At 33.2% G+C, this 20,756-nt stretch overlaps 2 protein-coding genes across 5 annotated transcripts; both read left to right on the top strand.

Annotated features, from left to right (window-relative positions):
* Positions 1–8,457: 8,457 nt before the first annotated feature.
* PRP39-2 (Tetratricopeptide repeat (TPR)-like superfamily protein) lies at positions 8,458–13,874 on the top strand. 2 transcript variants are annotated; one of them, XM_078964862.1, is made up of 12 exons: positions 8,458–8,595; positions 9,755–9,852; positions 9,992–10,221; positions 10,426–10,593; positions 10,693–11,050; positions 11,152–11,295; positions 11,748–11,903; positions 11,992–12,108; positions 12,209–12,289; positions 12,394–12,534; positions 12,647–13,450; positions 13,579–13,874. In XM_078964862.1, exons 1-12 carry the CDS (start codon positions 8,532–8,534, stop codon positions 13,762–13,764), a joined length of 2,547 nt encoding a protein of 848 aa, XP_078820988.1. In that variant the 5' UTR covers positions 8,458–8,531; the 3' UTR covers positions 13,765–13,874. The 2 variants fall into 2 exon arrangements, with proteins under 2 accessions (XP_078820988.1, XP_078820987.1); XM_078964861.1 differs by having other exon boundaries at positions 8,459–8,595; positions 9,752–9,852.
* Positions 13,875–15,972: 2,098 nt separating this feature from the next.
* On the top strand, positions 15,973–20,150 carry LOC145004649 (uncharacterized). Of its 3 annotated transcripts, XR_013662419.1 has the most exons (7): positions 15,973–16,079; positions 16,999–17,242; positions 17,525–17,613; positions 17,939–18,440; positions 18,515–18,852; positions 18,950–19,573; positions 20,033–20,150. XR_013662419.1 is itself a non-coding variant. In XM_078963611.1 (6 exons), the coding sequence occupies exons 2-6, from the start codon at positions 17,074–17,076 to the stop codon at positions 19,106–19,108; spliced, it is 1,254 nt and encodes a 417-aa protein (XP_078819737.1). In that variant the 5' UTR covers positions 15,973–16,079; positions 16,999–17,073; the 3' UTR covers positions 19,109–19,305. The 3 variants fall into 3 exon arrangements, 2 of the variants coding, with proteins under 2 accessions (XP_078819737.1, XP_078819736.1); XM_078963611.1 differs by lacking the exon at positions 20,033–20,150 and having other exon boundaries at positions 17,528–17,613; positions 18,950–19,305; XM_078963610.1 differs by lacking the exons at positions 15,973–16,079; positions 20,033–20,150 and adding an exon at positions 16,099–16,253 and having other exon boundaries at positions 18,950–19,305.
* The last annotated feature ends 606 nt before the right edge of the window (positions 20,151–20,756 follow it).

Below are 20,756 nucleotides of genomic sequence, written 5' to 3'. Positions count from 1 at the left end.
TACCGCACAGAGCAATACAACCTCAACTCATCCCACATAATATGTCGACATGTAACAGATAAATGCGCATACAGATAATAAACAGTATCACAGGTAGTCCTACAGACCTACCAGACTAGCATATCCAACTAACATGCATATCTGACACATACTCATTATAACAACTACTAGGATATCAATCCAATGGGTCGGCCTTGGTGCCTTAGACCCCTTAGTACAATGAGGATAATTTACCTCACAAATGTCGTACTGTAGTGATAAACTCAATCTCTCGAATCACGGCCACGAACTCCACCACCTATTTTTACCATAAAACCTTTTCCATAAATTCCAATTTACCAAAATACCCCAGAAGTCAACTAGTCAACCCTTGGTCAAAGTCTAAGTCAATGGTCAAGGTCAACAGTTCACGTTGACATGACTCGTTGAGTGCAGTTCATTGACTCGTCGAGTCCTTCCTGAACTCGAGAAGTCATGAAATCCCCAGTTGACTTGTCGAGTTTTCCTGAAACTCGCCGAGTTCAAGCATGTCTAAGAGTCGGGGAAACCCTAGTTAGCTCGCTGAGTCACCCTACTGACTCACTGAGTCCATGCAGAAGTCCTTGCACGGCAACCTTCATTGGACAAGTCGAGTTGGCCATGCAACTCGTCGAGTCCCTTCAGTCCTTACTCCATTCAAATGCTTTTTAAGCCATTCAAAAACTCCATATTGCAGATCAAGCTTCCCAAGGCATGTTTATCACGTAAAGTTGCAAACATTACATGCATGCAAGGCTCTAAAGGCTTAGAATGCCAAATCCAAACTTGTAATGGGGAGAGAAGGTCCATACTTGCTAAAGTTGGAGACTTTATAGACATAGAGACCAAGGTAAGTTCAGATCTGAAGTTGCAACTTCGGATCCTAGCCCATACTCAAAATGGCTAACATAAACATGCTAGAAAGCCCTAATATTTAACATAATGAGATCTAGAAGGAAAGAAGGTCAAGGTAACGACTTGTTACCTTCAAACTGATGCCAAGAAGCAGAATAGTCAAATCCACTAGCTCCTCTTGCACTAATCCTCTTATACTTTAAGTATTCTTCTTGCAAAACACCTTCCAAGATTGAAAATCACACAAGAATGGAACACACACATGAATTAGGGTTTCTGGAATCTCAAGGGGATGTAAGGGAGGCTAAGGGAGGCTAATGACCCTTTAAATAGGGTGCAAAACCCCGGAAATTAGGGTTTCATCCTCCAGCTCCAACTCGTCGAGTCAATCCACCGACTCAGCGAGGGCAGCCGGTTCATTTGCTTTTTTTTTTCTTTCTTCTTTCTCCCGTTTTGCATCGTTTTGCGTGCCAGAAGTACCCCGAAGCCCCGGTAATATTCCAGAGCCCCGAAGCAAGTTTCGAAGCCCCGAAGATCCCGAGAAGTGCGATTCCTGAGTCAAAGCTCTGCCCGCGAGGAATTCGGTTTTTGTAGAGATCTTCCAGATCTGCTGAGGATTACTACTTCTGCAAGCCGTAGTGCTGTCCGATCATCTTCTGATCAAGTGAGTGTGTAGTTACTTTCCTTTAACGCATAATTATGAAGTATTTTATACGAAATACGTGTTATGTGTATAATTTTGTTGTTATGTGTGTGAATGTATATTCACTCTCTTCTATCTCATAGATCCGATTTATTTTCTATGAAATACGTGTTATGTGGGTGTGCCTCATATGTTATGTGGAATATGTATTGAATAAAAATGCTATACAGGTTTTAAACTATGTATGAAAATATGTATTTTTATCTACTAATATGTTGGGTAGAACATGGATAGATAGTTGGTGTGTAATAAACAAATGAGAGGCCTCGATGTTGTTGTTGTTGATCTAGTTATTCAGCGGAGTATGGATAACGACCACATACTCTTTCTAGACAGTCTTGTGGAACGCTAGCAGGTTCATAACCTGTAGGTGTTGTGAACGATGTGTTCACCGGTGTACTCTATCCCCCTCATGGTTGCCTTTAGGATATCTATTATTGAGGAAACCCCTTAGCAGTGATGTCCGTCCCGATGAAAATCCTAGATTAGGTCCCTTGAGATAGATGTTGTTTTAGGGACGTATAGTGAGGATAACGGGAATGGGTAATCGGGATAGTGATTGGTTGGTGAAATTAAATATAATTTATTTATTGTGGGTTGAAAACACTATATGCTCACCAGGCTTCCAAGCCTGACCCACTCTGTTTTATTTGTATTACAGGAAGTGGCGCAAGGGCATAAGATGGATGAATCATCGAGCTGTTTTGTTTACAAGTCTGTATATGTATATATTTGTTGAATGACTTGTAATGTTATCGTTTATGCTTTATGGTCTGTATCGGAACATGACATCCCGAGTTTTGATTATATAAATGAAAATGCATCTATTGATGAAATGCTTTGATAAATATTATTTTATCATGTTTTGTTTTGGGAACAAATTCCGCAACTCTTTCAAATCAAAAGGATTTACTCTGAAATTATTATAAGAGCATAAATGAAAAATCGGTCTTTTCTGGCCGTGATTTTGGGGATGTCACAACCACTGCCATATATCACCACGATTCCAATCAACCACTATGTTAAGGTTAATAGAATCTAGGTTGCTCTTTAACTACACACACGAACAATTGATTTTCTTGGTTTGTTTTTAGAATGGAAAATCATTTCTAAATATAAAAAAAGCTTATGGGGTTTAGAAATCGAATTCATTTGTGTATTTTCATATCATTTCTAGGTTTAGGGGTTAATGAAATCAAAGAAGTAGATGATGTCACTGAATCAAATCGAAGCTTAAACCATCCCATAACTCGATTGGGTCACTAGAATTGGAGCTTAAATGAGAGTTTAATCAAGAAGATTGTTGGATTAGTGTCTAAGTCCATAACTATTTTGGTATGTACTTGACCCGATGGTGCATGGTTCTTTTGGGTTGCCTTCACCAAAGCAACTTGATTGGAGAAATAAATAAAGAGAGAGAGGATAATATGATTTATTAATATGTTATAAGAATAATATATTAAAGGAGAAATCATATTTGTTTAATTAATATTGGTCAATAATTAATTAAGAATTAGTTTTGTGATCAAATGTAATTAATTAAACTAGAGGGGCTGATTTATAATTATGTGATAGTTACAAAATAAGGTAAGGATTATCTTATTTATATGGTGGACGAATTTAAGGTTGGAAAGCCTTAGAATTCGAGTATGATAAGGATTCAAGGATTATCTTATTGGTTGCTTAATGGATAATCAACTAGATAAGGATAATGACTGAAACCCTATCTCTACACCTATATAAACACCCCTAGGGTCATGAATTCGTGTATCCCTTTCCAAGAGGTCCTAGATACGAATTCTAACCTCTCACCTCTCTCTTTATACCTTCTCCATTTGCTTATGGTGTTTGTAAGCCATTAGAGGAGTGACACTTGTGACTCTAAGCATTCCAAAGCAAATTCAAGGAGGAATTGGGATTGTTATTGCTACATAACAATCAAGGTATGTTCTAAACCTAATTACATGTTAATATGATTACTTACATGCTAGAATTAGGGTCTATAGTCTTGGATTCAAAGCATGTACAATAGAGAAACCTAGATCCTAGCATTAGGGTTTGTATGAGCACATAGGATGTCTTATGACCAAAACCCATCAGTGGTATCAGAGCCTAGCTTGGTTTCAATTGTATTGATGCATTGTATAACTGAAAAATTCGATTTTTTGGATTGTGGAGGCTGGACTCGCCGAGTCCATGGCTGAACTCGCCGAGTCAACTCGTCAGATAATGCTTATCTCGGGATTTCTTGCTGTTTTTGCATATGGATAGTTACCTTATCATGTTAGATCCATATAAATCCGATTTTATGATATATATGACTATATTCTTGATCTAATTAAAGATAATTATCAATTAACAAGATAATTGTTTCCTTATAAGATAATTGATTAATTATTTTGAGTAAATTGATAAATTGTTTTGCAAGAAATCATTAAATAAATCAAATATGGATAATTATGTGATTAAATGTTAATTTAAAATTATTTGTTATTTGATCCTTGTTGTTATGAAAGGTTTCATATTTTCCCCTTTAAGTTTTATAGTTTAAATTTGAACCCAAAAGTTTTGGAGTTTTGAAATTTAAATAGTTAAAACCCTAATGTTTTGAAAAAGGTTTCAAAACTTGCCCTCAAGTTTTGGAATTTAAAAGTTGATTAAAGGGTTAATTAGAAATGTTAAATTCTAAAACCCTAGTAATGTTTTGAAAAGTTCAAATCACACCTTTATGGTTTTATTAATTAATTAAGGAGTATAATTAAAAGAGGTTTAATAAATCCATAAAAGTTTAGGTTAACCATTAATTGAATTAAAAGTGTAATTGTTAAAGTTAACCATATAGTATTTTAAAAGTGTAAAATACACCCTATACTATATATATAACATTAAAGGTTTAACATTATATATATGTATGAGTAAAAGTCAGTCTTACCGTTAGTAGGCCTCATTCACGAAGCTGGTCTATAAGGGGTGTTTAAGGAAATTGCCTATAAAATGGCGATTGAATGGGTATCCACTCTTACCCACCGCACTCTTGACTAGTGGAGGGTCGTTAGCCGAACGGGTAGGATAGGAAGAAACCTTCCATTATAAGTATAATGAAATACAAAGTAACTAAATGTTTTTCAAATTCCCAATCTTAGTTACTTAGGCAAAAGTGAATTGATGCAATTCCATGAAATTACACTTTGTGCCCTTGCGAAGACGTTAGTGGAGCGTGTGTGGTTTACCGGCACACTAAATGGTTCTAAGTAAAGGTAGCAAAGGGTGACTCAATGTTTGTCATAGTTCGGTGGAGCGTGTGTGGTTTACCGGCACATCGAATAGGTGATTGTAACATGTGAGGGCACCATGTAGTTTGCATGGTTATTCACACCCGCTTTGTGATCCTCGGCATCCCAGTCACAAACAAGAGGGGCATATCGAGATTTAAACATGCCATTGAAATGTTCAATGAATCTCAAAGGATCTAGGAGTTTTCATAGATTTAAAACTTAAATTTCTTTTTCGTTCTTCATGGTGGAAATTAGTGAATCGTCATTCACTTACCTTCAAATGTTCTGCAATTTGGGTTACGGCATCCCTCTCCCGAGTTGTAGGATATTGTGTTGGGTCCTAGCCTTGGAATTTCATTTGGGTGATTTACCAAGGACTCTATCAATCAACTAACTTGAATTCATTTTTTTTCTCCCGATGTCAAAGTTCGACAACTATGGTCTTCTCAAATCCCGTGGAACAAGCATTCCACATGAAGATGATATTCCACGATTCGATCGAGGAACAAGAAATCATGCTTCACTTCCTCCTCCTCCTACAATTATTCTCCCTAACCCAAAAGATTGTAAAATTGAAAAGTTCAATATCACTCAAGCCCTTTTGGCAAGTAAACATAAAGAGGGCAAGTCGGTGTGTGCACACGTCTTAGGGATGAAGTCACACTGTTGGGATCCGTTGTCTGTGAAGAAATGGCTGTTGATTGGGTTCTTCAGTCACTTCCTAACTCATATAGTGAGTTCGTAAGAGAGTACTATATGATGAACCGCGATGTGACCCTTATGGATCTCACCTATATGCTTATTGTTACTGAATCAGCAATGGTTTGGTGCAATAGAAAAGCAAAGTTGATTGGTGAATCTGCCTTCAAGACCTCTATGGATATAGACAATGGCAATGAAAGACATGCAATGATCGAAAAGTTTGATCATAAGAGAAAGGCAATGTCTGAGGTAGTTCCATGTGTTGTTCCAAAGGAGTCAGTTTGCTTTTATTGCCAAGAGAAGGGGCATTGGAAACGAAGTTGCCTTATTTACCTAAGAGATCTAAGAGATGGGAGAGTCAAAAGTATGACTACGCTTTAGGTAAGAATCCACTATCTAACTCCATTAAGTTCATATTCATTGATTCTTAATACATGATGTGATAAGATTGCATTTGAATGTTTTGAAGGATCGGTGAAAAGAAAGGAAGCTTGATAAGAGAGCAAGATGAATCTAATCACAAGAGATGGATCTTGATCGCATGGACTTGAAGATTGGATTTTGAGCTTAGATAGTTATGATAGAGTTGTTAGAAATTTTCTTTTTACATAGTTTTCAATAGATTGTGCATTGTAAGGACAAATGTTTTTCCGCTGCTTTTATAAATAAAATAAATTTTGTTTGACTTATTTATTTATTTATTTACTTCCTTGCAATGAAATCGTTTTGAAAATTGATGTTTGCATATTTCTACAACGAATGGATATGATTCTTAGTTATGGAAATGTCGAGAATTTACCAAATAGGGAGAGTTTCTCATCGCCCAAAGTTTCAAATTGGACAGAAACTTGGAATCATGCAACTTGGTTGCACGATGAATGAGAAATTTCATATTTTGGAAATTAGACTAATTCATTGACAAAGTGTCAAGTGAAGGATTAGGAGATCGAGTACACAAAGTTGTGTGTTGATCAGGTTCACCATAAGAGTAACAAATATATTCGTCATGATTTACTAAAGGCTTAGTAAATATGATTACACTTACAAGATTAAGTGTAATTTTGAATTGATTAAAGGGTTTAGATCAATAGCAAAACGAATAAGAAGAATCAAGTAGGCAGAAAGATAAGAGTTTCTCCATTCTAAGAAGAAGGGAGAGTAGCTTTTATGCTTTATGATAGGTCTTAATGATTAAGAACCATATCTCAATTGATCCTCTAATGAGTCTTGGTACAATTGTATGTCCAAGAAGAGGAATCAAAGATTGAAGAAATGGTCAAATCAAGAAGTCAATCATACTTCGTTCCAAAACAAGTCTTAAAGTCAAGATTGTGACATCTAAAGCTTGTAGATAGTCTTGTGGAAGTGGGATTGAATCGTTGTGTTCTTTACTCAAGTATTTTCTTAATTCTTTGTCGTTGAGTTTCGATACAATCTTGATGTTTACCCTAAAAATCTTGGATTTTTCTTGATTGTCTTCACAATTTGGCGGAATCGAATGATTACCCATTGGAATTGGGATGTTAATGAAGAGTTCAAGCCTGTCTTTTTGAAACTCATTTGGGCTAAAAAGCTTTCTCCGACTATTGTAACTAGGATTGGCACCTGATAAAATGGTGGGGTTTTGTTCGACGAGTTTTTGTTTGATCAATTGGGTAATATCCTTTGAAGGTTTTGGGGATATGTCGACATCATAGTGGTAGATTAGCTATGAAGGGTTGAATTTTACAGGGAAATGATTGGCTAAAAGTGAGATAATTGTTTATTCTGAGCCACCGGAATCCGACCTTCTTGACACCATTAATGGAGGTTATGGTAGTGTTGAAGCCCTAACAGGTCTCAGTTTGTCTTTCTTTTGCTCCCATTGATGAGTTAATTGTTCTTGGAATCACCTCTAGAGTTATTTTGATTACAAATATTAAGAACATTATTGTCGCATTTGATTAAGTTTCAGATTTTTCATAACAAATTCTTCGAGAAATATTATTAAGTGATCAAGATATGTTGTTATGATGGAGAAAGAAAATTGGTAATTAAAATACGACAAATGGGTTTTTGTCTCAAAGATTAGAAGGCAACTAGGAATAGGAGTAGGAAATGATGTTATGAGAGAGAGAAAGAGACCCCTTACATATTAAATTTCATTTTTTTTTGTGATGAAAATGCCCCTCATTTAACGGTAGAAAGCTGATGAAGTTAAACATAAGAACCAAACATCAAAAGTTTTGAAGCCACAAGGACCATCCGTGAGATTTTTTTTCTAGTTACGGACGAAACTTTATATTTTATGAAACCACATGGACCATTTATGAAATTTTGTCTTATTTATCAAGTGTTAGTTAAAGGCCAAAAGCTAACGGAGTTAGCCACAAGGACAATTTGTTAAAAGTTTTGAAACCATAGAGACCATCTGTGAGGTTTTTTAAACTTAATGGCTAAACTTTAGATCTCTGAATACCACATGACCATTTATGAAGTTTTGTCTAAAAAGAAATATTTAACTAAAAAAAATCAAATGATCTAATAGATATTTGAGTAATTTACACAAATGATCCCTATGGTTTGGGGCAATTTATACGTTTGTCTATATATATATATTTAATTTGGAAGATCCTTATTGTTTGTTGTTGTTACACGTTTGATCCATACTGTTTGTTTTTGTTACTCGATTGGTTCATGTCTTACCTAAAAAAAATATTATTTTAAATAAAATAGTGGGGTAGATAAGGTAAGATATGCTTATTTAAATAAATTAAAAAATTAATGGTAAAATAATCTTTTTAGGTAAGATAGTCACCGTGTAAAAAAAAAAAAAATTAAGACTTTCCGAAATAAGTTAAAAATAAGTTAGGAATTTGTTCAACAATAGTAAAAAATATGTCCATCAAGGCATTAATGATAAAATGGGGTTGTGAGTTTTGACAAGAGAAGTCATTCCTCGTCGTATACCCTTCCGGCCACCGTAAAATCTCACTCAAATGGACTTGCAGGTATTGGCCGACGCTGCCGATGGTCTTTCCGCCATGGAAACTGTGCCTGAAGGTGAGTTCTGCGCTTCTTGTAGAATAATTTGAATTTGTATACAATTTGAATATATTTTTCATTTCATATATATATATAAGGATTTATATACAATTTGAATTTGTACATTTTTTGAGTATCCGTAAAGTATCTTTCTATCGAGAAGGTATTGTTCGTTAATGCCTTCAAACGATTCAAACCCCTACCCCTGATACAGTAGCAATGGGCGCTGACAATCTGTGTTTAGTGACTATAAACACCGTTAGGGTTGTTTAGCTGATGTTGAATCTTTATCAATTTGTATTTTGTGATACGTCTATTCTAAAACCAAGAAGAATTAGATGCCATTTCACACACTCACATTCGCAATTTGAGTTTGTTACGACTTCCGATTTACATTTATAGGGTCGTTTGGATGTTTTCTTTTTCAGAGTGAGTTTTTCAAAGTTGATTGAAGACGGTTATAGTAAATACATTTATGTCAATCATCAGTTTTCTTATAGAAATATTTTTCTCCAAATCTGACCCCAAGGAATAAGAAAACCAGCATCACAATTCTCAATCAGTTTTTGTCAATCAATACAAATGAATAGGATTATTTTTTTACCTTATGCAATTAGAAAATAAGAATCTGCATAAGCTTTTGTCAAAAACACAAAACTGATTATTGCAACTTCTATCTCAATGTCCCTTTTTTTGTGGTTTATATGATCCAAACATTGAAGATCTAAAACATAGATACCCATCTAATGTTCTAGGGCTACATGCAAGGAATACCAACATACTTTGAGTTATTTGTATTCTATAGCATCTTAATTATATTTCTTTCTTTTACAACACTGTACCTCCAAATTATTTTTCTTATGGCGTTGTACTTTGAAAATTTTACCCAATAATAGCATTGTACTTTCAAGTTATTATTATTTTTTCTATTTTAAGCCATTATACCTTGAAAAATCTACCAAGTTAGGATGACATTGCTATAAATGTTAGATACTATAAAATAACAGAAATTAATGAAAGTGGGATGTTATAATCAACAAATCAATGAATACAGATTGCAAGCATCCTTTCTTTGTGCAAATAACATTTTCTGAATCCTTTTCATCAGAATTATAATTCAAGCTGCCCTATTTATGTAATGTGTAGTTTGACTGTAATTGCCTTAATTGTTCAGCAGTTGGTTCTCCTGAAGAAGATTATGAAATTGCTGATAGTGACTCATTGGACTTTGATTCTTGGACTTCACTCATTTCAGAGATTGAGAAAACCAACTCAGTAAGCTTCTTATTTTGTCTGTTGTGCATAGCCAATGTTTATCATGTAACTTTAAGCTTTCTTTATGGTTCATAGTTAATTTTATTCATTTATATGAATGTCTGCTATTTCTTGAAATTAATCTTTGGAATTACTTCAGGACAACATAAAAGCAATATCATCAGTGTATGAGTCATTCCTCTCTCTGTTTCCATTGTGTCATGAATATTGGAAGAGGTATGCAGATCACATGACAAGGCTTTCTACAATGGAAAAAGCTGTTAAAATCTTTGAATGTGCAGTGGAATCTGCAACATATTCTGTTGGATTGTGGGTTGATTATTGTAGCTTCAGTATGCTTGCTTTTGAAGATCCACATGATGTTCGTCGGTATATTCTAAACTCAAAATCATTGTTTTTAAAATAATTGACCAAAAATTTGATGCTGCATTCTTCGATAATGATAATGCAACTGTTAGGTAGTGTAATAGTGTTTGATATAATGGAATCAGGGAAGGAATGGAATGGTGATTTCAGTTATCACAAAGTTTAAAAAAACATTTAATTTCATTTTTTTCTTTTTCTACTTTACAGAATATTTGAAAGAGGGCTATCTTTTGTTGGAAAAGATTTCTTATCTCATAAATTATGGGATTTGTACATCAGATTTGAGTTATCTCAACAGCAATGGACTTTCCTTGCTCAAATTCTTATTCGTGCTCTAAAATTCCCAACAAAGAGTTTACACAAATATTATGACAAGTAAGTTTGCATTATCAACCACTTCATCATAACTATGTAAAGGGTATTTCTGGAAAACAATTCTTTCTCTAAACTTGTGTTTGTTTTTCCATCTTTCAGTTTTAAAGAGTTTGCTGCTTTTGTAGAAGAGGACATGTCATGCTCAAAAAGTCGCAACCTTGAACCCTACACAGATGATTCAACCATAGAATTCGCCACATCAGATGATAAAGTCTTGAATACCATTAAAAAGCTGCAACATTCCTCGAGTGTTGAGCAAAGGTCTAAAGCCCTAAATAAACTACTCACCATTGGTGAGGGGTATTATCGTAAATCATGCAAATTGCATGAAGAAATAGATTACTTTGAGAATTACATGGAGAGGGACTTTTTTCATGTGGAACCACTTGAAGATGAAGAGCTGGAAAATTGGCATAATTATTTGGATTTCATTGAGAAGCAAGAGGATTTTGATTGGGTATGGTAGAAAAATAGAAATAGAATAATATGAAAGGTGGATACATGAGTTTTATAAAATATAAGATGAAGTATTTAAAAGGAAATATCTACTTAATACAGGCTGTGAAGGTGTATGAAAGATGCTTAATCCCATGTGCTAATTACCCTGAATTCTGGATGCGATATGTGGAGTTTATGGAATCCAAAGGGGGAAGAGAAATAGCAAAGTTTGCTTTAGAAAGATCCACACGTGTATTTCTAAAGGTGTTTTTTTTTTTTTTTAATTTATGTCTCTTTAATTCTTTAATTTCTTTGATATTTCACATTTGACATGTTTCCAAACTTGTTTACAATGTATAAAACTGATTAGAATCAGTCAAGATATGGATAATAGTCTGTTCCCAATAGTTTTATAAAATAAAATTGTAATTTTTTTTACAAGTTTCCACAATTTATTCGTAAATATGCATTTATAAAACAAAAAATAGCTTCACAAAAAAAATTCAAAAGGGCAATTTTGTCATTGTTTACATTCCAAAATCCAATTCCTTTGGCAGATTTACAAACCAAACAGAAATATACAAAGGAATGGAATTGAACAATCAAACGTGTGACAGATTCCAATTCTTTTCAAAACATAATCAGATGCAAACTAAGTTTAATTTTATAAGAATTAGAAATCTTTTCACATTTCTTGTATATATTTTGTTATACAGGATGTATCAGAGGTGCATATTTTCAATGCAAGATATAGAGAGAAAATAGGAGATATTGAAGGAGCTCGTGCTGCATTTCAGCTTTGTGATACTTCTGAATCTGATTCATCTTTCATTGAAACCGCAATAAAAGAGGCTAATATGGAGAAACGTCTGGTAAACACAATCAATCATCAATCATGACTATTATTTTATTTGCATTTTTAGCAAAAAAAACCAACTGTTTATATTTTATAATAAACAGGGAAATTTGGATACAGCTTTGGACATTTATAAAAAAGCACTCAAAATGGCAGCAGAAAAGGAGAAGATGCATATTATCCCTATTCTCTATATTCACTTTTTCCGTCTCAAATACCTGGTATGCATTTTGTAACAGTTATATAAATTTATTTATAACTGATTATTGTTATATCAGTTTGAAAAGATTTTTGATTATCATATTTATTGCCTGTTTGTAGATCACTAATAGTGCAGATGCTGCAATGAACTTACTAATAGCAGGTGTCCAACAAGTACCTCATTCCAGATTACTTCTAGAAGTATGTTTCTCTCTCTCTCTTCTTTAAAAAAAAAACTAAAATGACAGTGGCTTCAATGTACTAAGGCGGGTACCTGGTTGACTCAGTGCAAGTTTTTTTTATAGGAATTGATTAATTTTGCAATGACACATGAAGGATCAAGACATTTGAAGAAAATGGACCGAATTATGGCGACTACTATAACTTGTGAATCAGAAAGTTTAAGTTCCAAAGATCGTGAGGATTTGTCAAATTTGTATTTGAAGGTTAACAATCTTTTACTCCAAATCACATTATTATTAAATTATATCAATATCTCATGTCATTCATTATACAAATAAGAAGTTAACCATTTTTATGTGTGTGCTAATTATACAGTTTGTTGACCACTGTGGGACCACGAATGACATAAAAAAAGCATGGAATCGTCACATAAAATCTTTCCCTCGCCTAATACGAAGACCTACCTCTTCACACAAACAACCAAAAGAAACACAACCCTCCGTGGTTCATAGTATTGACCATTTTGCCCCTACTTCACCTGATAACAACCCCAAAAATCAAGAACATGAAGTTATATCTGAACCAAAACCAAATGAGCTACAAATATCACAAAATTTAGATCAAAACACAACCAATGAAGCTGAAATGCTTGAGAAAACGGTTTCTTCTGAAAAAGAACCCACCGCCCTTGAGGATACTCAACCGCCTGTAACCGCCAGTCAAAACTCCTCTCCAGTCACCGGAACCACCACCAACCACCACGAAACCGAAAAAGGTTCCTCACATCAACAAAATACTAAAAACCCTAACCCTACAAAAGAAAACAAGGGAACTGAACCGGTTGAGCCTGAGCCACAGGCTCAACCGGTTCAACCGATGGTTCAGTATCCTGTGCAAAATACTGAACCACCGGGGCTTGGTGTCCAGAACACACAAGCTTACAATCAAATGTGGCAATATCAATACCAACAGAATCATAATCAGCAACAATGGCTGCAAAAGCAACAGTCTTATGTAATGCCGCCAGAGCCGCAGCGGCTGCCGCCACAACAACAAGCTTATGTTCAGCAGCAGTATCAGTTGTATCAACAGCAGGAACAATACCAACAGTATTGGTATCAGATGTATCAACAACAACAACAGCAACAAGGATATATTAATATGCAACAATATCAACAGGTGTGTGTTATCTCTTGAATCTTAATTAATTAAAACTTCAAAAATAAAACTATTTATACAACAATATTTCACGTTTTGGCTTTTGCTATAATAAACAAATCAATGAAAGTATATTCCTATTTATGCAGGGTCAAGTTCAAGGGATGATGCCACCAAATACGGGTTTTGAGCAATACACACAACAACCGGTGGGTCCACGTGGACCAATAAACATCACGTCTCCAACTAATCCCCATCAATCTTCCCATGGGGCCTCGTCACACCCTGCAAAATCTGCACGTTCTTCGTCTTTGGAGAGAACTCTCCATACTTGATCTCTAACATTTTACGTTTATGGTTTTATTTGTAATTTTGAGGTAAATGAATCATATTGTTATAAACCTTTCAAAATATATCCAGAAATCTAATATGTGAATTAATCCCACATTTTAGAGGGTGTTATTAGTTTTGAAATTTTTTGGGAATTCAAAATTTGGAGGGAAACATAATTACCAAGGGTTTTCAGAAATTGGAGGGAAACATAATTGCCAAGTTTTTGTAGAAATTGGAGGGAAACATAATTTGCAAGGCGTTTTTTTTCCCTCTAAAAGAGGGTTTCGTCCTTCAAAAATTGAAACTTCAGTGTTAAAATTTTGCATTGAAATATTGCATTCAATCCTTGTTTAAAAAAATATAAACTAATATATATATATATATATATATATATATATATATATATTAAAAATTATGTAAATTTCCGTTCACTAATTTGTTTTAATTAATGTTGATTTTATAAAATAAAAAAAAACGTACTTTTTGACAAATAAATGTTTGAAGTTTGAGTGTTGCCAATGAGACTTTTAGTCAACTTGTGGTCAGTGTTGGGAGAGTAGAGTGAACGCGCTGAAAGGAGATGGTGGATAAGTACCGCCGTCATGTATACGTGTAATCATTTTACTGGTCGATAAGTTATATGTTTGCATTTTCATTTTGTCAACCCCTTATGGTTTGATCAATTGTCACCTAGACCCATTTAACTTATTTTGATAGTTGTAAACCAAACCAATCATTTTAATTGTTTAAGTATACGAAATATTAAAGAATATTCACTTTAAATAAGTTGTTATTTATATCATTGAGCTTAAACTTAAATAAATACTTTTATTTTGATGTTTTACATGTGTTTTGTAGATCTTCAACAAGAATATATTATTTGTGTATGTATGTTGTAGAGCATGTATCTACACAATTATTTAGTGCATAACACCTCATGTTTTTTTATGTTATTTTTTTTTTTTCTCTTCAACTAATTTTAACTCTCATTCAAAAAGCGCATGGAAGTCCTAAGTCAAATTCATTTTCGTTATATTATAGTACATTGAAGATTCATATCAAAGTAGTGAGCTTAAACATAATCACATAGTGAATAAGGATGATAATGAATTGAATATATAAATTAGTCGGTCTCTTATATCTATTATGTCCCCAATATCCGATACATCCCCGATTACCTCAATTATATTAAAATATACTTAAAGGCCTACCTTATTTAACACAATCAAAGTTTCAAGTGCGTTCTTACATATAATACAAGATTTATATCAACTATATATATCAAACATAATCATCCAAGCTAATTATTAAATTCAAAGGATCATAATTTTAACATAGGTATTTTTAGCAAAATAAACGTTGGGATACTTGGAAGAATAATGATTGTGTATAGATTTAAGTGCGGATAAAGAGTTAGAATAAACAAAATTGATATAATAGTCTAATTTCATTGTTTAACTTATGCTACGTTAATGGATATAGATTCATTGTTGTATTGATGTTATTTTCTTCTAATGATAATAAATGCTTATATTTCTTAACTTTATGGTTGCTATTTTTATTTGAGTTATTGTGATGATAAACAAATCTTTTATATAGATTTACTATTATAATATTAGATGAGAAATTAAATATCCTCTTACATTTTGTTCTTATTTTTATTCCTACTTATTTTATTAAAGATGATGAGAACTGTATAAATTTAACATCCCAATCAAATTTAAATTAAATAAAATGATACTTGTCACCATTTAAAATATATAGGAAATTCTTAGACACAAAAAGTAAAAAGATATTTAATTTCTCAATATACAGCTTGATTTGATACATATATAGATAACCTTAAATATATTTGTTTATATATATATATATATATATATATATATATATATATATATATATATATATATATATATATATATATATATATATATATCAAATCAGGCTGTATTTATATATGTATTAGATCAAGTTTCAAACATCACCTATAATTTGATATGGTACTTGAAGAATAAAATGATAAATAATTTAAATAAAGTTTTTAATATGTAGGTTATTTCAAAATTTCAGAGTTATTATCAAAACTAGTTCTCTTGCATCGAATCCCTCCCCACTATACTATTAAATAACCTATTATTAATAACAATCATACAAACGATATTTAGTAAAGGGACTAAGCATGCAACCTTCACAAAGTATAAGGGTCTTGAGAATAAAGAGAGAGCGACTGCATAAAAGCGCGTCAATCACAGAGAAAGGGAGAGAGAAAGAAAGAAAGAAAGAAGAGGACTTGGGTTTGGGGGTTTGATATACAAAGGTAATCAAGAACGCATAATCTTTACTGTACATGAATGATCAGTTTCTGATTATTTGATCTTTGATCACGACGGATATGATTGTTAATTGAATTATATATGCATAAATCTATACATATATGTATGTTTTTCAACTTCATGACTCAACTGCATCGACCAGCTTCGTCTTGATTAAGGTTTGTTGTATTTTCTTGATTCTTTTCTGGAATTAATATTTCGGCTATGAGGAATTCGCTTACGATCATCTTCTTTTTCATCAGTCTCGTCTGTGTTGACTTTGATTTTAATGTCGTTTAGTTGAAATTGGAGTTGGATTATCGTTATTCGTAGTTGACTCGTCTGAATTTATGAACACGGGATCATGAAGGTGAAGCGCGAAACACGACAAACAGTCGCTAATGTCTTGTAGTAGTTTTCAGCTTGTTTGTTCGAAACTTTTCCGTTTCAATTTTTTTTTATATATTGAATTTGATTGCTTGTGGAACTTTGTTTATTGACTTTAATTGAAACTGAAATTAGGGTTTTTGATTGATTTTATGGAATCTATAGCACTAGATCATGAGCGTGAAGGTTGATTCCACACACACATACACGCACACACGTTGATCTCACTTTAATTTTTTTCTTTTCTGATTTATCTATAAGTGAAAGTGATGTATGGAGATGGTCTGATCCAAAAACGCGTTTCTTCAAAATAGTTCGTGTGTTTGTCTGGATCTTTTGATGCATAAAGGTCATGGTTGAATTAGAAATATTTTTCAAAGAAACATATTTGATTCTTTGCAAGATCGTTGAATTATTAATATGTTATCTGAAGAAAACTTCTAATTTTTATGGCTGTTTTACATGATTGCTATTGAACAACCTAATTAAACTATGATATCTTAATGTATTACTTCTTTTTCTTTTGGTTAATTGCAGACATTTGAAGGTATTCTGTTTGGCCACTGATGTTTTTTAGTCAATATTGTGATACACATCATAAGCACAGAACAAATGCCATCACTACAGATGAAGATGAAGTCAACCATGGGGTGTTTGAGAGAAAAGAATGGCCTCCATGTATGTCAAAAATCCAGCAAGATTTCCAAGAACTCTTCTTCACATATCAGGAGTTTCCATCAAGAAGCTCAACTTGAGACTTGTATTTCTAACAAACACGATGGTAATAACCTAATTTAGCAGTTACACTAGATTTTTTATGGGGTTAAATGCAACAAACAACAACATACTTCCATTGATTTGTTTATTATAGAATCCTACTTTCATTTCTCATTAAAACACCATAGTTTGAAAAATCCACCCAAGTGTTGTTGTTTTTTTTTTTTTCTTCTTGTGATCTGATTTTCTTGAGCAGCTAAACATGCTAAGTTTATGTTAATTCTACTCTTGAAAACATCAATCTTGTTGATGATCTTGTTTTCTTTGATCTCATTTTGTTTTTCAGCAGATTCTTTCTGCAATGAAGCAACTATGCAGGACATTAGAAGCGATGAAACTAACTGTTGTGAACATCTAGAAGAAGAAAGTATTCAGGTTCCTAAATTATCTCCAAACTGTGTTACATAGGCTGCATCTGCTACACTGGACTGGACAAGCTCTCTATTTTTGATAATGGGGACGAAAGGGCATTCTCGTCTTTTCTACAAAGGAAATATCAAATTCATGTTCCCCCTTTTTGGGTTGGACAAAAATTGCAATTTTTTTGTCCCATTGACATGAGTTCTGCCTTGTTATGTACAAAGATCCATGTCTCTTGTGTTTTTATCATAATTCTTCAAGATTCCCATTTGAGTTTCTCTTACTTCAAAAAGCTTTACAACTACCAACATTTAGTTATGACAGTTGTAACTGATTGCAGGATCATACACAAACTAACTGCTCTTCAGCCATAGAAGTGGCATCATCAGGAGATGAAGATAGAAACTCATGTGAATATCAAAGTTGTAATGTCTCAGATTTCTTCATCTCAGACATGTCTGTTTCAAGCCCACCCATTGAAAGGAGCTCTTCATCATATGGCATTACAGAAGCCACATGTTTGCCTGATTATGGATGTGATGAATCAAACATATTTTTCGATGATGATTACATGATACTTCCTTTTCTTGAAGACAGCATTGACACTTGCAACAAGGAGGAGGATGACAGCAGAAACAGTTTAGAACCTGTGATGGTTTCAGAAGAATCAAGCTTATATTTAGCAATTCATCAGCTGAGATCATGCAATCAGGAGATTGAAGTTAATAATTATCCTGAATGGGATCCTGCTGAATGTTTGGATCCACAAATGTTTGTTAAAAATCTTCCTGACCTTTCAGAAGTTGAAAGAAAAACTGTCACATTAGCACTTGATTTAGATGGTATGGAAACATTTTGGCAATAATTTCTTTACTATGTTTCATTAACAATAATTTGTTGATTTTGGAATATGCAGAAACACTGGTGCACTCTTCATTGGAACACTGTGATGATGCAGACTTCACATTTTCAGTATATTTTGATCTCAAAGAGCATACTGTGTATGTAAAGCAGAGGCCTTACCTTAGAGAGTTCTTGGAAAGAGTATCAGAAATGTTCCAAATTGTGGTGTTCACAGCCAGTCAGAGCATTTATGCAAAACAACTTCTTGACATATTGGATCCAGATGGAAAAATCATCTCTCATAGGGCATATAGAGACTCATGTATGTTCACAGATGGAATTTACACCAAGGATTTAACAGTTTTAGGTGTTGATCTTGCCAAAGTTGCCATCATTGACAACTGCCCACAGGTAATGTTTGTAATTTTATCTTTTTTTTTTCCCATTCCATTGAATTGTAAAGTTTACTTTTATCTATAACACCAATTCCATTATTTGGTGGTTTTAGGTTTTCCAGATGCAAGTGAACAACGGGATTCCAATAAAGAGTTGGTTTAATGATCCATCAGATTGTGCATTAATTACACTTCTGCCCTTCCTAGAGACACTAGCAGATGCTGAAGATGTTCGTCCAATAATTGCCAAGAGATTCGGTAACAAGGAATAAGTGTCCACCCCTTGTTTCTCATAATTTCACGTAACACCTCTTTCCATTTTCAAAAAAAAAAAAGAAAAAAATTAGATGCTTAATATAATTATCCATACAATAAAACATTGTTGGCACATTGTCACCCATGATGTTTTGTCTAATTTCTGTTTTTCCAGTGTACAGTTATAGAATCTATTAAAAGTGTGATTTTACTACCTTCATTGTTCTTTACACTTAATTTTTTTTTTATTATCTATTACACTAGTTAACAAAAAACATTGAATACTTGCTTAATTATAACATAATAACAATCGTATACTTAATAGATGCACAATTTAGTACGTGTTATCAGGAAGACTGATGGTGGAGGTGAGAACTTAGAAGAACATAATCGTGCACCGTGCGTTAGATTACCATTTTACCCTTATGTGCAGGTCACATGAAGATCTTTAATGGGTTCATTGTCAAATGCCATTCCTATAGGTATTTTTCATTCGTTAATCATTATTAAGTTACAGCTTTTTGTCCCTAAATCACTGTTTCTTAACCTAACCCTTTTATCCTTGTAAAATGACCATTTTGCCCTCCCCACAAATCTTCTTCTTCAAACCAAACTTTTGTGAAACCCTAGATTGTTTGAAGTACTGATGTTCTTGACTCAGGTTGTGGTAGACTCACAAAAAGGTAGACTTTTATTGACTTTTCATGAGTGTTGACTTCTTATAGTGTTATTAACGTCCCCTAAACTTAAATCCCCTAAACTTACTTCTAACAATTTTGTTGGCTTGTAGATTTAAATCCCCTAAACTTACTTCTAACAGGTAGATTTGTGTTTAACTTCTTATAGTTTTAACAACTAAATTTGTGTTGACTTGTTTTCTGTTAAAAATGTAGCAGGTAGATTTGTGCTGACTTTTTTTTTTTTTTTTTTTTTTTTTTTAGATTTTGAAGTTTCTAACTCCCCTCACCCTCTGTATTATATAATGATTATGTAATAATACATACAGGCCCTGCATATTGGCTTAGCTTGTTCTAATATTATTAGATATTCTATCATTCATTGTATGGAGCTGATAAAAATTATTTTACAAGATTTAAAGTGCTTTTATTTTAAACTTATGGTTCTGACGTTTTTTTTTTAAATTTTCCATACCATTAAAAATATCTTAAAGATAAGTCATTTTGCATTATATCAACTCACAAAGTGTGTGCCACTTCTGATGTGTAATTTAGCTCAACTTACATTAGTACTTGTGTAACCTTTAATTAATGATACTAAAATAACCAACAAAATATTTATAAGAAATTAAGAAGCAAATGATCGACCTCCAAGGTCAGCTTGATTGCCCACCACTTTTTATAAGTTTGTATTTCATATGTCAAAGATCATTTATAAAAAGTAATCATTTGGTTATCTGTTTCTTTCCTATACCTCCTTACTACTCCATTTGTATGAGATTATGAGTCTGTTGTTGCCATTGTTACATGGAAACAAACGACATTGTAGCGAAGCTTATGATTTTGCTATTGATTAATGCCCTCATGTTATCATCATCGAAAATATCTTTCAAAAGTTTGACAGTCTTGTACTAGCTTACAAAATTAACCTAAGTGACAAAACTGGCAAATAAATTCGGAGAAACTCAAAGAATTGCTAATAGGTCAA

The sequence above is a fragment of the Lactuca saligna genome, chromosome 7 (genome assembly GCF_052625555.1).
Source record: "Lactuca saligna cultivar CGN05327 chromosome 7, ASM5262555v1, whole genome shotgun sequence".
Classification (NCBI taxonomy): Eukaryota; Viridiplantae; Streptophyta; class Magnoliopsida; order Asterales; family Asteraceae; genus Lactuca; species Lactuca saligna.
Note: the sequence above shows the minus strand (reverse complement) of the source record. Positions and strands in the feature narration are given on the sequence as shown.